This window comes from Macrotis lagotis, chromosome 4 (genome assembly GCF_037893015.1).
Source record: "Macrotis lagotis isolate mMagLag1 chromosome 4, bilby.v1.9.chrom.fasta, whole genome shotgun sequence".
Classification (NCBI taxonomy): Eukaryota; Metazoa; Chordata; class Mammalia; order Peramelemorphia; family Peramelidae; genus Macrotis; species Macrotis lagotis.
The window spans coordinates 73901961-73918615 of NC_133661.1; the positions used below are offsets into that span (position 1 = coordinate 73901961).

At 37.9% G+C, this 16655-nt stretch overlaps 1 protein-coding gene across 1 annotated transcript in view; it reads left to right on the forward strand.

Annotated features, from left to right (window-relative positions):
• CHAT (choline O-acetyltransferase) overlaps nt 1-16655 on the forward strand; it is a 93248-nt gene that overhangs the window by 42492 nt on the left and 34101 nt on the right. The window contains exon 7 of the mRNA XM_074231873.1: nt 12667-12836. Coding sequence (XP_074087974.1) covers nt 12667-12836 — 170 coding nt within the window. The remainder of the gene's footprint in view (nt 1-12666; nt 12837-16655) is intronic.

Below are 16655 nucleotides of genomic sequence, written 5' to 3' on the forward strand. Positions count from 1 at the left end.
ATAGTTGCACTTCAATGCATATTTCAACCAATCTGTAGATCTCTTCTTTGTGAGTACTCTCCCCATCCATGGTATAATTCAGAACACTTCTATGCCTTCTCATCCTGTGCACCTGCAAATCCTCTTGTAAATCCTTTATTAATATGTTTGGAGGGTTTCCTCTAGACCTCTTAATATGTTGAAGGTACTTATGCAATACATGTTTATCTCTTATAACAGTAAAATAACAATAATAATGATAATGATAAAAATTTGTGTAGGACTTTAAGATTTGTAAAATTCTTTCACAAATATTATTCTCAAAACAACTCTTAGAGATGAGTGCTAATATTATTTACATTTGACAGTTGAAAAAATTAAGACAGTCAAAGATAAGACAGACTTGCCAAAATCACACAGTTAGTATCACAGGCAAGATTCAAGCTCAGATCTTCTTAACTCCACATCTAGAGCTCTCTAGACCTCACTACTCTGTAATTTTTCTCAGGTCATAAATCTCTTTGATGATATCTTTATGTGACTTCTTTGCATCACTGGTAATATTCTGCAGTCTAGGTTTACCCACTATGCTTCTCTCTATTGCCCTTTGGGTGAACCACAACTTTGATTCTTCAGAGATTGTGGTATTTTTATGATTTGTAACCATTTAACATCAACAGAACCATATTGGTGTTTGAAAAGATGAGTTTTTGTTCCAGAGAGAAGCTTGCAGTCATTAAAAGCACTACACAATTTCCCTAATGCAGTCCAGTCCACTCTTTCCTTCTATTCAATTCTGGACCAGATTCATTGTCCATCTGCAGTGTCCATCCTGTTAGAATAAAATTAAGTAGATGAAATTTGGCATCCTTTCTCCTCCCTGTCTGCAATTAGAAGTAAAATTGATATTAAGGTATTAATGGTTGATAACAGCTTAAAATAAGAATAAGTTAGTAATTATATAGTACTTTATGGTTTATAAAGTGATTTTACATGATTTTTAACATATTTTCACAACTATTCTGTGAAGTGTCATTATTGACCTCATCTTATAGATGAGGAAACTGAAGTTGAGAAAAGGAAGGTGCTTTGTTTAGTCACACAAGTACCTAGGATGGGTACTTTACTCCAAGTCTAATGCTCTGTCCACTATACTACTTCCCTTAACTAATCTCCCTCTTACTACCATCCCCTTTTCTCTTAGTCCCTTCCCCCTCCTACTTCCCTTTTGGGTGTGATGAATTTCTATGCCCAACTTGTTTTTATATGTGTGTGTGTGTGTGTGTGTGTGTGTGCATGTATGTATGTGTGCATTCTTCTCTCTTGAAACCAGTTCAGATAAGAGTGACATTCAAATGTTGCCCCATTCCTCCATTATAAAAACTATCCTTTGAACACTTCCTTTACGAGATAATTTTCTCCATTCTTTCTTTTCCTTTTTCCCTTTTCCCCATGTGTTCTTTTTTCTCACCCTTCCATTTTTTAAAGATCATCCCAAAAAATAAACCTGCTCTTTGTCTAAGTAGTATGGGTAGCCAAGAAAGCTAAAGGAACTCCATTTGTCTATAGTTTCTCTGTCTTGCCTCTGGCAGTGTTTGTAATGCAGCCCCTACCCTGTCTGATGTTTCTTACAGCTGAAACAACAAAAGAAGTCCCATCTATTGGAGTGGGTCACAAGAGATAGCTAACTTGAAGAACCTTTCCAGTTACTAATCCAGCAAATATATCTGTCCAGTCAAAAGATTCCAACTCCCTTTTCCTATCCTATAAGCCCCTCCAGCAATAGCCTTGTTCAATTCTAAAGTACCCCACACCAATTCATCTTTTGCCTAAATTGAAAACTATGTAAGCTTTGTCCTTTCTGTTCCTTTGGAGAGTCTTTGCCCATGCATGTGGAGTCCCCTTGCTGTCAAACTCAATAAAGCCTTATTGGTTCCTAAATTTATGCATTTGGTTATAGTTTTAGGTTTGAGATTTTGGTTCTGATTCTGGTTGCAGTGGTACAACAATTTTAGTCAAAAAAGATACTTTCTGAGCCCTAATAATGATAATGTTCTTCCAAGATATATGTTATCATCTTCCCATTTAGGAATGTAAGCAGTTTAACTTTATTGAGTCCTTCATGATTCACATCTCATCTTTTTATATTTCTCTTGAATCTTGTATTGGAAGGTCAAATTTTTTATCTAACTCAGGTCTTTTTCATCAGCAATACTTGAAAACCTTCTATTTCATTAAATGTTCATTTTGCCCATAGGATTATACTCAGTTTTGCTGAAGATGTTTTTCTTGGTTGAGATACTAGCTCCTTTTCCTTCTGGAATATCATATTCCAAGCCTTCTGAATCTTTATAGTAATAGCTGCTAAATCTTGTGTGATCCTGACTTTGGTTCCACAAATTTAAATTATTTCTTTCTGGCTGCTTATAATGTTTGATTCTTGATCTGAAAGCTCAAATTTGGCATAATATACCTGGGAGTTTTCATATTGGGATCCCTTTCAAAAGGTATTCATTGGACTCTTTCAATTTCTACTTTACCTTCTGCTTCTATGATATCTGAGCAATTTCCCTTTATAATTTTTTGAGGTATAATGTATAGGTTATTTTTCTGATTTTACCTTTCTGGTGACTGAATAATTCTTAAATTATCTCTATTCAATATATTTTCCGGATCAATTATTCTCCTGATGAGATATTTTACTTTTTTCTGTTTTTCATTTTTTTGTTGCTGTTGATGTCTCATTGAGTCATTAGCTTCAACATGCTCAATCTAATTTTTTTTTAATTTTTGTAAGGCAATGGGGTTTAGTAGCTTGCCCGAGGCTACACAGCTAGGTAATTATTAAGTGTCTGAGGCTAGATTTGAACTCAGGTACTTCTGACTCCAGGGCCAGTGCTCTATCTACTTCGCCACCTAGCTTCCCCTGATCAATCTAATTTTTAAGGAGTTATTTTTCTTTTAATAACCTGTTAATTCTCTTCTAGTAATTTCCTTTCATTGCTCTTGTTTCTTTCCCTTTTTCCCCCCCTCTACCATTCTTATTTTATTAAAAACATGTTCTCTGCTCCTTTTTTCCCTTTCTTCAGAAATTCTTGTTGGACTTGTGTTCAATCTGCATTTTTTCTGAGGTTTTGCTCACAGATGCTCAGCTTCTCCTGAGTTTATGCTTTGAGTTTCCCTATCATAAGAAAAGCTTTTTATGATCAAATTCTTTTCTTGTTGTTGTTTGCTTATTTACCAGTTTATTTCTTGATTTTTGGACTGGATACTAGAGTTATACTCTGGTCTGGGAGGATAGCCCATCTAAGCTTCTGTAACTCAGTCTAGGGGCTTGCATGTTTTCAATTCTTCCAGTGTGGTTGGTCCTTCCTTACCTGGGTTGAGCTCTTCTCCCTGGTGACTGTGATTGTTCTGCTCTGCCCTGGAATTATGATCTGGACCTGGGTAATAGGTTATGGAGAGCTGCCAAATGGCTCTGGATACTATGCCCAGTGCTCACATTGGAGTTCCCTGAAATCTTTTTCTAACCAGTTGTTTAGTTGCTTCACTATCATTTTTTTTAGGCTTTTGCAAGGCAAATGGGGTTAAGTGGCCAAGGCCACACAGCTAGGTAATTATTAAGTGTCTGAGACGAGATTTGAACCTAGGTACTCCTGACTCCAAGGCTGGTGTTTTATCCACTGCTCCACCTAGCCACCCCACTTTACTATCCTTTTGCAATATACCTAGAAGGCCCACAATCAGTGCCACTTCCACCTCAACCAGTGTGCTGTGCTCTTGGCTAGCCCTCACCACAGTGTTCATGGATCTGTCTAAGCTGTCCTGTGCTGGAACACTGGATCACCCTGACTTTTGTTGGCTCTCCAGAAATCAATTTGGTATTTCCTGTTTGGGGGTTTTTTTGGTAGGAGAGATTTTGGGGGAAATTTGTAGTTGTGATCCTTCAGTTTGCCATATTGACTCCATACCTGCTGTAATGTATTCATAGGAGAGTCTTGAAGAGTTAAAAAAAAAAAACTAAATCCAAAAGAGGCCAAGGGTGGTGGTACATGCCTATAATCTCTGTTACTAGGAAGATTGAGGCTAATAAATTTTTTGGGTTGGAGATTTCTGAGATACTGAAGAGATAAAATCAATTACTTGCCTATTTTGAGTCAAATATCAATATGGTAAGTCTCCAGGACCAGAGGAGCCACCAAAATGCTTAAGAAGGAATGAATTTTTCCAGGTCACAAATGAGCAAATCAAAGCTTCTGTGCCAATCAGGTGAGATAGGAAAATCTCATCTAGGAAGAAAGAGGAAAAAATGGAAGAAGGGAAGGAAGAAAGGTAGAAAAGAAGGAAAGGAAAAAATAAATAAGAAAGTAAACAAAAGGAAAGGAGGTCTAAAAAACAAAACAAAATGAAACAAAACAAAAAGACAGGGTGGCTAGGTGGCGTAGTAGATAAAGCACCGGCCCTGGAGTCAACAGTACCTGGGTTCAAATCCAGTCTCATACACTTAATAATTACCTAGCTGTGGCCTTGGCAAGCCACTTAACCCCTTTTGCCTTGCAAAAAAAACCTAAAAATAAAAAAAGGAAAGGAGGGAAGGGGAAAGGGAGAGAGAGAGAGAGAGAGAGAAAAGAAGAACAAGAACAAGAAGAAGAAGAAGAAGAAAAAGGAGGAGGAGGGGGGGAGGGAACAAGAGGGAAACAGAGAGTTTAAAGGAAGGATTCTCAAATTTAGCAGTTCTGGGAAAGTTAATGATGATACCACCATACCATCTAAATTGTCACCTTTTTATAAGATTAGCTCTAATTAGACTGTCTCAAATCACCATTATTTCTTTTAATCTATAGCCCAAAATTTCATGTGAACCAGGAGATATAAAATTATAGGTAGTTAGACTTTTTTGGAAGGAAAAAAGAAAGAATATCTCACTCCATACAGGGAATTGATATAAAATTGACATAGCTGAAAATGTGGGGGGTAGACAGAGCTTTATTTCCCTGCTAGGCTTCTCTGGCCATAAGTGAAGTCCTTAGTTCTTATCATACAGATCAGTTTAGAGTTGGAGACTCACCATTTCTGCTTTTAATGGTGAGTACTGAAGTTTAGGAAAAGGAGAAAGGAAGCACCATAGAGTAGTTGGTAAATCTCATGCAGGCTCCATTGACATCTAACCATGAATGCCAGGCTGCTTCTGGACCCAGGATGAGTTGATAACATTTATCCTGGTTTGGATATTTAATAAAGCAATTGTTCCCTGAGTCTGGAAGATAGCAGTGTCAATTTGCAGGAGAAGGATGAAAGAAACAGAAAACCCTTACAGAATACACCAGTATTTCCTGGAAACCTGCCATGGTGATCCCTATAAAACACATATTTTTGAAGCAGATGTTCTCTGGGTTACATGATGTCCCGTAAATATTTACATCAACAGGAGCCAATTATAACCGAGCCATTGCTGGAAAAGGTCCGTTAAAAAGCAAAGAAAGAGAGCTGAAAGTGAGGCATACATACCTTTAGTAGACTGCAACATCCTGGAATGGAAACTAATCAAGATGAAGCCATTATTAGCTTTGTGAATTTAATTCAGAGACATGGATGACAACTGCCTTTACTGTAAAATCCTTGGATGGAATAAATGGAATATTTTATGGAATCAGTCCAGTATACAATCCTCTGGCTATTGTGATTGAATGTACAATTCTTCATGTCATTAGGAAACCAGGGTCTGAATGTCTACTCTTCCTGATGAGGGAATGGAATTATGATTGTATGTGTACTAGAAAATGAGCATCCTAACCAAATCTCGGTAAATCTGCATTTATTCGGTCTTGACGTTTTATAAGGAATAAAACCCTCATTTGGAAGGTCTGACTTCCTGAACTAGATAAGGATAGATGAAACCAAGCTAAGATGATAAGTGAAGCAAGATCATGAACTTCTCAGGATTTCTTGCTTTCTAAAGTTAGCATCCTTAGTTTACATAGAAGCTGTTTTATAGTCCATCTTCTAGATCTTCAATACTAACCTCTCCTTTTTCCTCTGTGAACTTGCTCCATCAGTTATCCCCTTTTGCATCTCTAATTTCCCCTTCTCTACTACTGTTCCTTCCCCTTGGTCCACAACCATGTTTATGGCCCTAAGCTATAACAACAACAAACAAACTTTCCCTTAACCTCCAAATCTTTTCAATCCATTCGATCTGCCATTTCTAAAAAAAAAAAAAAATAGTCTATATTCACTGACTTTACTTCCTCACCACTTAGTTCTGAACCTTATGCAATCTGGCTTCCTTCCCCATCACTCCATTGAAACATTTCTCTCCAGTGTTCCTAAGGACATCCTTATGACTAAATTCAATGGCCTTTTTTTCTGGTTCTGGTCCTTGACTTCTTCCCTGAATGATGCTAGTGACCATGTCGTTCTTGATTTCAGTTGGTTTCCATGGCACTACAATGCCAGGCTCTCTGTTTGACTGTTCTTTTGCCTCCTTTGCTACCTCCTCGATGCCTTTCTGTGAGTGTTCCTAAGAATCTGTTCTTGGCCCTCTTCTCTCTCTCTCTCTCTCTCTCTCTCTCTCTCTCTCTCTCTCTCTCTCTCTCTCTCTCTCTCTCTCCATTTCCTCCCTTGGAAATTTCATTCATATCTTTGACTTTTATTATTATGTCTGCTATAATAATATTCACATGTGTACTGTCATTCTAAATCTCTCACCTTGATCACTAGAGTCCTATGTTTCCTTTTACTTTCTGGATAAATCTACCAAGAAGTTTCAATAGAAACCCATATTAAATTCCTGTTCAAAACTGAACTTGAATCCCGAGACTTCTCTATTTCTTTGGATGGTATGATCTTCCTCTCTACCATCTAGAAGGCTAAAAACTTGAGAGCCTTCTTTGACTGTTCCTTTTCTCTGTTCAGACACATCTGTTCCCTCTGGTTCAATATTTTCTCTTCTTTTCCCCTGAAACCAACTGATTTTAGGCTTTCATCTGCCTCATCATTCATTAAGTAGTATATTGATTAGAACACTGGGTCTGGAGTTAGGAAGATTTGAGTTCAAATTCAGCCTCCAGACATTCACTAACTGAGTGACCCTTCATGACTCTGTCTGCTTCAGATTGCTTATCTATCAGGGTTGGTATAAGAATAAAAAGAAATAATATTTGAAAAGCCCCTTTCAGGGCGGCTAGATGGCACAGTGGAAAGAGCACTGGCCCTGGGGTCAGGAGTACCTGAGTTCAGATCCTGCCTCAGACACTTAATAATTAGCTAGCTATATGGCCTTGGGCAAGCCACTTAACCCTATTTGCCTTGCAAAAAAATGCCTTTAAAAAAAAAGAAAAGTCCCTTTCTACTCAAGAATTGTCGGAGATTTCTATGGTCTGCCAAATAAAGTAAAAATTCCTTATAGTCAAAGTCTTTTACGATCTGATTCCTTTATTTCCTGTACCTTTCTTCACATAGTTTAGATCCCAGCCAAACTGAGTCACTCATTGCTCCTTAATCTTGTCCAGTCCTTTCCCATCTCTGGGTTTTTACTCACACTATCCTCCATGGGAGAGGCAGCATAGTGGAAGTGGGAATAGTCAGGATCTTATATTAAAATGAAGGATCTGTTCTTTTTAACCCATGTGACTCTAGTTAAATTTCATGATATGTAAAATTAAGGGGTTCAACTTGTAACCATCTTTGATATACCATCATTGTCTGTTCAAGCTCCCCTATTGTTTCAAGACCTCCTCCAAAAAACTTCCCAAACATCCTCAAATTGTAAATAATAGTTTTCTCTTCAGCATATTGTCTGAACCTACTTCAAATCACGCACACTTTCTTGATCATAGTCATTCATGTATCTGTCTTCCTCTCAATACCCTCATTAAATTATAAGCTCTTTGAAGGCAAGTTGCATGTTGTGTCTAGCTTTGTGTCCCAAGGACATAGGATAGTGCTTACATATAATTAATATATCAAAGATTTGTAATTTCATCATTGTAAATGCTCCCTTCACTAGTGCAGATTACCCTTAGTAAGATTGATTTAAAAAAATGCTTCATTCTATGGGCAAACCTGGGGCTGAGTCTTTTCAGCCTCAACTAGGTTATTCCTCAGATGCCAGACCTGAAATCAAAGTCTTTTCTGCTTTGTGAGACTTCAAAATTCTGGCTTTTTGAGACTCTGATGTCACCTTCATGACAATGGACAAAAATTTTAAAGGATGATATCCATGATAGATTTTTGACAAATGTTTTTCTAATTGAATTAAGTAAACACGGTCATTCCCATTGCCCTTTCGCTTCCATTGTCATCCCAATACCCCCTTCTCAATCAAGCCCTCCTCTTATAGTTATTCCCAAATTTAATTTACATTGCTTAACTCTGGAGAGGCCTCAGTCTTTCTGACTTCTCTTCTCTTGGAATAATCATATTAAATCACATGACTTTGCATCTCTGTCCAGAAGGACAATTTCCTTAAAACAGAAAGCACTGCCAGCCCACATTGTGGCCATCACGGTTGCATCAACCCCTAAATCACCCTTTGCCCCACTCCAGGTTATAGAAACCCATGTACTCCTTGTACCTTTTGACATGCTGATACTTGGAAGATCAAGATGCTGGTTTAACGACACTTAAAAGATTTCCTGTGAATTGAATGTCATCCCCAAAGGCAGGCTAACAATATAGCAGGGGAATTGCTGTATTCCTACTTATCCTATGTTTTTCTATCTTCACTTCCATACAGAAGCAGAGAAAAACATCTTGCTTTCTAATTCTCCACTTTTGTAGTCTGGAAAGCCTTTACCTTCCATTTGAAGTGGAGTCCTTAAATAATAGTCTCTGCTCGGAAATGAACTGGGATCATGAAACCCTTGTGGTGGCTGAAATCTTTGTATTGAAAGGATCATTTTTCCCCTTGTCACTTAATCTGGGCTCTGATGGCAGAGCCGATAAGCCTGATATTACTCAACGCCCACCTCTTCCTATTAAGCAGTGGTTCTTTGGGAGAAGATTGATTTACCATATTAAATGGGATTCAATATGCCAGATGAGGGTGTAACAAGACAAACGGTTCTTGCTGCATTTTCCCCTTTGCCTGCCCCTTGTTTTCATTACGCCTGGATATTTTTTTTTCCTCTGGCCCAAGTCACGGTGGGTGAGTTTGGGTGCAGCTCATTTTCTTCTTTACATGATAAACTTGTCAGCATTTGACTGATCTGCTCCCTGTGCATGTTTGGGTTCATTTGCAAGGCCATTTTGCTTTTCCATTTCAGGCTCAGAATTCTGATTTTTATTCCTTCTGATTAAATTGAGGCTCTGTCAAGCCTTCATCCACATTACCAAAATTTGTGTAACACTGCTTTCTGCCTATTAGGGATGGAACGTTAGGGACACCCATAAGTCAATCACATCCCAAGGGGAAGGAAGAAAGAAAGGGAGCCTCTACCTTATTCCCAAAAATACCCACAGGATACCCTTCTTAAGTTGATATGCTTTTTTGTCCTTCCTAAGAGTGAGGGGTTGGCCAGAACCCAACATCTGTCTTGTGTAGAAATGACCCTGCATTAATGAGTGTTCTTGATTGGAGGGTTTGCATTGACCAAGAAAAGTGAGTTTAGCTCTCCAATGCCTGGAAGGTTTAGTTTTCTCTTCAGCATATTGCCTGAACCCACTTCAAATTTGCACACACTTCCTTGATCATAATCATTCATGTATCTGTCTTCCTTTGTCCACCCTTTGGACATGGTTTTGAAGCTCAAGTATTCATGTAGCCAGGATGCATAGATGCACCCCTGGACCACTGCAGAAGCCTCTTAACTGGTCTCCCTGCCACCAGTTTGTTCCGTAGCTCACACCAGGTTAAACTTTCTCATATTTTTGCCAGGATTTCTAGCTCAGAATAAATTCTAAGTGCCTTAGCCTGTATTTAAAGACTTCTGCAATCTGGCACCAGTCTATATTTCCAGTTTTATTCCCTACTAATTCTTAGCAGAGACCCTTGACTTTGTCTATCACCTTCAAAAACACATTGCATTTCCTCAGTTTCTATATCTCATGCTGTCTCTTCCTAGGATGATTTAGCCTACTCCGCCACATCTCCACCTACCTCCACTTAATTCGTTGCAAATGCTACTGCCACTCAGATAGGTGGAGATGTGGCGGAGTAGGCTAAGTCCTTATCCAATCCCTATAATTTTGGTTATGAATTCTACATGGGGAGGTACAGCACAGGAGAAAGAGCTCTGAAGTCAGATCAACTGGGATTAAGTTTCCTCTCCAAAGCCAACCATATGGATGATACTGCCCAAGTAGTGGCTCCCCCTCTAAGAGGCTTGATGGTGAAAGGTTGGACTGGATGGCCTTGGAGGTCCTCCAACCCTAAATTTTAGGAACCTTTAAGATCCAACTCCAGGGAGGCTAGGTGGTGCAGTGGATAAAGCACCTACCCTGGAGTCAGGAGTACCTGGGTTCAAATCTGGTCTCAGACATTTAATAATTACCTGGCTGTGTGGCCTTGGGCAAGCCACTTAACCCCATTTGCCTTGCAAAAACCTAAAAAAAAAAAGGAAAAAAGATCCAACTCCAGCCTTCTCTTTGGTGAAATTTTCTGCCTGTTCTAGTTCATTGATCCATCCTTCCTAGGAACCCCTAATGCACCTATCACCTGTACCTGAGAGTTTAATGCTCAGTCTTATTCTTTTTTATCAAAATTATCAAAGAATATTAAAGCTATAATGTGCCTTAGAGATCATATCATCCAATGGCCCCATTTTACAGATAAGCAAACTAATACTTAAAGATGTAAATGGGCTTATAAACTCAATGTCATAGAGTTAATAAGAGGCAGATCTTCTGATTCCAAGTCCAGTGCTCTTTATTTTATAACAGGAAAAAATAACATTAATAATAAATAATAAATAACAATCAATTTTTAAACAATCAATTAATAATTGCCATCATTTATATGTTTTAAGATTTATAAAATACTTTAGAAATATTATTTAATTTAATCTTAACAATAATCCTGGGAAGTCGGTGCTATTATTATTCCCATTTTACAAATTAGAAAACCGAGGCTTTCAACAGTCAATTCATCAATGCTCTTTAGGAGTCTCCAATCAAGGAGATAAAGATGAAATATGGCACAGTAGGTATAATTGCTCAAAGCCTATATAGAAGGAATAAACCATCTACAGAAATAAGTATAATACAAGGTTGGATTGCTAAGGGTAAGCGAGAGATCCAAATAAAATATTATAAGAAATTTGAGGCAAGAGAGATCACTTTTAACTGGAAAGATAAGAAGAGTCTCTATTGATATGGGAAGTGGAAGCTTTCAGTGGGAAGAAATGTGGAAGAAGTACAGTTAAGTCATGGGGGGCAGCCCAAATAAATGAATGTAGGCAGAAGAATGAGGGTTGGGCAATATCTAGGAACAGTTAGTCATCTGCTGTCAATAGAATGGAGAATCTAGGAAGGGTAGAGTGAAATTTGGTAGAGAAAAGGTAGTTTAGAATCATCCTGTGGAAGTCTTGAATGCCAGGCTAAATCATTTATACTTTTTCCTATAGACAAAGGAAAAGAACTGAAGATTTTCAAGTAAAAGAACAACACAACTAGATTTTTGCATTAGAAAGATTAATTTAGGATTGTTTGGAGAAAAGAAAGCCTGAAGGAAAGAAAATGTTAAGTAACTAATACAACAGTCTAGACAAGAACTAAACTAGCTAATATGGTGACCACATGAGCATTGAAGATGGGAAAAATATTGTGAAGGCTGAATCAATAGACCTGGAAACTGATGAAAGGAGAGGAAAGGAGAAGAGAGGAGAGGAGGGGAGAGGAGGGGAAGGGAAGGGAGGGGAGGGGAAAGGGAAGAGAGAAAACTAAAGCAGCTCTGACTCTGTCAGCTTTCTTAATAGATAGAGGGATAGATGGATGGATGGATGGATAGATAGATAGATAGATAGATAGATAGATAGATAGATAGATAGATAGATAGACAGATAGATGGATGATAGAATGTTTCAACATGGGTCCTTTGTTTCTGTGCTTCAACATTGGGTTAATCCGAATAATGAGTTTATAATCTAATGGTATAAGACAGCATATCAAAGGAAGTTCAAAAAATTTGGAAATATATTGGAACATTAGTGTGCATACATAACCAATATCAGGTTGTTTGTTGTCTTGGGGAGGAGGGGAGAAGGGAAGGAGGGAGAAAATTTTACAAAAATGAACATAGAAAATTATCTCTACACATAATGGAGAAATTTTGTTTTGTTTTGTTTTTAATTTTTTGGAAATTTTTTTATTAAACTATAAAAAGAAAGGGGAAAGAGCAAAGTATTTATTGGTGAAAGGATAGCTTACCATCAACATCTAGAGTCAAAAGCAAAATCATAAGAGGAATGAAGGATGGTTGGCCTGACTCTTTCCCCTAAATGGAGGTACTGGGAGAAAAGGACTACAGGGGCAGAAGGATCCTCCCAGGTAAGAAAACCACAGAAGCTAAAGAAATGTCAAGGGGAGGAAGGCAATTGAGGTATGATGGCAACATCCAGAGTCAGAAGAAGAGTCAGGGGTTGTTATCCTCTATTTACAAATCCAATATTTTGGTAAATCAGGAAAACCTGATTCTATCACACTGCTTCAGACACTGGCATGCTGAAGCATGTCCATTCTTCCTTGCAGATTCAACTAACCGTGACTCCCTGGACATGATTGAACGTTGTATTTGCTTGGTGTGTCTGGATGCGCCAGGAGGCATGGAACTCAATGACACCAACATGGCTCTTCAACTCCTACATGGAGGAGGTCATGGCAAAAATGGAGCAAACCGCTGGTATGATAAGTCCATGCAGGTAAGAATGCAAATGGGCTTGCTGGTAGCCCAAGGAGGTAGCTTGATACATTTAAAAGAGAACTGAAATCAGGGGACTTGGGCTCAAATCCTGTCTCAGGAGTTAATTACCTATACAAATACATACTCATATGTATATATACACATATATGACATATATGTATGTGTGCATATATATATAAATACATGCATATCTATATGCTTCTTCCTAGTATGCTTTAGCCTACTCCATCATATCTCCACCTACCTTCACTTAATTCATTGCAAATGCTACTGCCACTCAGATAGGTGAAGATGTGGCGGAGTAGGCTAAGTCCTTATCCAATCCCTGTAATTTTGGTTATGAATTCTACATGGAGAGGTACAGCACAGAAGAAAGAGTTCTGAAGTCAGATCAATGTATGCAAATTCTTCTCCTAGGTGAGTCCTGTGAGACTCTGGGCTCAAGGAATAGGAGAATCACAGTGCCCATGGCTAGTTTGTAAGAAGTCTAGGTTCCCTTTTTTAATTGTCAGATTCAAAGCCTAGAAATGTGGCACTCAGTTCCCTTAATAATATCTTCTGGATCTATCCCACAAAAATTTATCTAAACTTTTGTGGAAATTATTTCAATAAATAAATATTAAGTCTTTATTATGTGCCAAGCATTTTGTAGATATTAGGGATACAAAAGTCAAAATAAGCAAGTTTCTACCCTCAAGGAGTGGAATATCTATATTTATACTGGCCTCTAAGATTCAATTTCTTCATCTGTAAAATTAGAATTTGTTCTACCTACCACAAAAGAACATTGGCAAGGAAGAAGCTTGAAGACATTAATACAAAAATTCCAAAGATTTGTTATTTCATCAATAGGAGCTTTCTTCACCAATACAATGGTTTATTAGGTAAGTTATTAGGGAACTCCTTGAGGCAATAGCACTACAATAATTTGCAGTTTCACAACAAATACATTTTAGAGGGGAGGCTAGGTGGTGCAGTGGATAGAGCACTGGCCTTGGAGTCAGGAGTACCTGAGTTCAAATCCAGTCTCAGACACTTAATAATTACCTAGCTGTGTGACCTTGGGCAAGCCACTTAACCCCATTGCCTTGCAAAAGAAACTAAAAAAAGATAAAATAAAAATTTTTTTTTTAAAATACATTTTAGAGTTGGGCTACAAACATAGGTCTTCCTGACTTCAAGCCTGGGACTGTCTACTATTCCACAATGCCTCTCTATGAATCTTAATGTAGCACATATAAATATATTGTTGTTGTTATTATTGCATGCCAAGGTTTCTACTATTAATTTTCTGGTTTGTTGTTCAAGTTCATATTTACTCTATTTACCCGTGTCTTTTTTATAATTTTACAGATCATGATTATTTTTTTCTCTTTAAAATTAGATTTTTGAGAGGAGCTTCCTGGTGATTTGGGTCCAGGAAGGATACAAATGCTTTGAGGACCATTAGCAATAGCCATCATGATCCTTGTTTGACTGGACTTCAAGTCTGGCTGACAAAAGGGAATTCGGATCTGAAACATTTTCTTGTTGGATTTCAGGAGAAAGACTCAAAGATCACTGGAGAAAGACAATTTTCTTTTTAACCATTAAAGCCTACTAAAGGACTTTTGACACATGGGCATTCTCATTACTGAGATAGCCCAGTTAGAGAAAATTATCATCATCATCATCATCATCATCATCATCATCATCATGAGAATCAGGAGAACCTGGGTTCATATCTCACCTCAGATATTTAACACTTATCAGCTGTGTGACCTTGGGCAAGTCACTTAACTCTGATTACTTTATCCAGGAAAATCTCCAGTTGTCTTGATCCAGACCTGGCCACTGGACCTAAATGACTCCGGAGGAGAAAATGAGGCTAGTGACTTAGTACAGCGCCCCCTATCTCAAATCCAATTCATGCTCATGTCATGGCATCACTTCCCTGATATCATGGTCATCTTCTAGAATGATCATAATCAGAGAAACTTATTAATCAATTCATGACAGCCTTGGAGAGTAGAAAATCTGCTCTTTCTCACCTCCAGGAAATTCTTCCAACCTTTTTGTGCCTTTAACCAATGGAGTTGGGGAGTGGGGTGGTGGTTGGAGGAGAGAATAAAGATTGACCCAGTAAGTTCGCTGTCATAGGGAATGCACAGATAGAAAAATTTTCTATACCAACCCATACCTTCTGATACCTTTTTTTGTAGCCTTCAGTCATGGAAAGATGCCTAGATCATTGATAAATGAAGTGATTTGCTCAGAAACACACAGCCAGTAGGTGTCAGAGATGGGACTTGCATCTAGGTCTTCCTGATTTCAATGCTTTCTCTCTAACCATTCCATTATACTGACTATACCAATAGGCACTTTTATTCAGTTGCCTCACATTCAAAAGAGTAATGAAATTTGACTATCAGAAAGTTAGCTTCCTGAAAGTTTTAGTGATTATTATTTTTGTTTCTAATCACATTATCACATTAGAGTAGAAATAATTCAATATCTATAGTAATGGGTGTAATAGAAAGTATTAGGGTGAATATCTCCCCTTTTAAAATAATATATGGATATATGTATATATTCCATTTAAATCATCATAAAACATATCCACAAAGCAACAATTCCAAATAGTTATATGGATTTGAAGAAAAATGACAATGTTAAAAGATATATATAGGGCAGCTAGGTGACATAGTGGATAAAGCACCGGCTTTGGAGTCAGGAGTACCTGGGTTCAAATCCGGTCTCAGACACTTAATAATTACCTAGCTGTGTGGCCTTGGGCAAGCCACTCAACCCCATTTGCCTTGCAAAAAACTAAAAAAAAGATATATAGAGAGAGATATATCTATCTCTCATCTATCCATCTAGCTATCTGCCTTTTTATTTTATAGTTTAGGCACAAACTTTCAAAGTCAAAGACAATTTTCATTTATAGTTGGAAGTCCCCAAATGGAGTATTGGCTCTGCTACCTACTATGGGTGAGCCTAAGCTACTTCTTCTCCCTGAGCCCCAATTTTCATATGTATAACAGCCTTGGACTTAGAGTCAGAAAGACCTGAACTTCAATCCTTTCTCAGATATTAGGTGTGTGACTCTATGTAAATTGGATAAACTCCCTGAACTTCAATTTCCTCATCTATAAAATAGAGATAAAAATAGGACCAGCTTCTTAGACAAGAGAATCAAATTAGATAATTTATGCAAAACACTTTGCAAATCTTGAACTTCTCTAAAAATATAATTTATTATTATTCCTGGTATTGTTGGTAGACTTGTGCTATCTACCTATCATTCAGAGTTGGTATGACAAGTGATTTGCTGGAAGGGTTTTTAAAGGTCATAGAATCCAACAGTTTCATTTGGGGGAGATAGGGAGGAGGCAGTGGGGTTAAGTGACTTGCCCAAGGTCACCCAGCTAGTGTCTGAAAGGTCAAATTTGAACTCAGGTCCTCCTGACTCCGGTGATGGTCCTGAATTCACTGTATCACCTAAGCGCCCCCAGTTTTATTTTAGAAATGAGAAAACTAAGGCTGACCCTTAAAGATAGAAAACAATTTGAACAACTATTATTGTTGCTGTTTTTGTTGCGATTGTTATTATTGTTGTTAGTTGTTGATGTTGAGTATAGAAACACAATTATTGCTTTGAGGAGGATTTTTTTCCTTTTGACAATATGCTCAGAAACATATGGGAAAGAGTTACACCCCAAAGGTCAGTGGTGCTTGTTGGCATCCTAACCCAGCCAGCCCAAATAGTGATTCGATCATGCTATGGAGTCTAAAACAGCAAGCACCCTCTGGACACCTTGTGACTTTGCATATT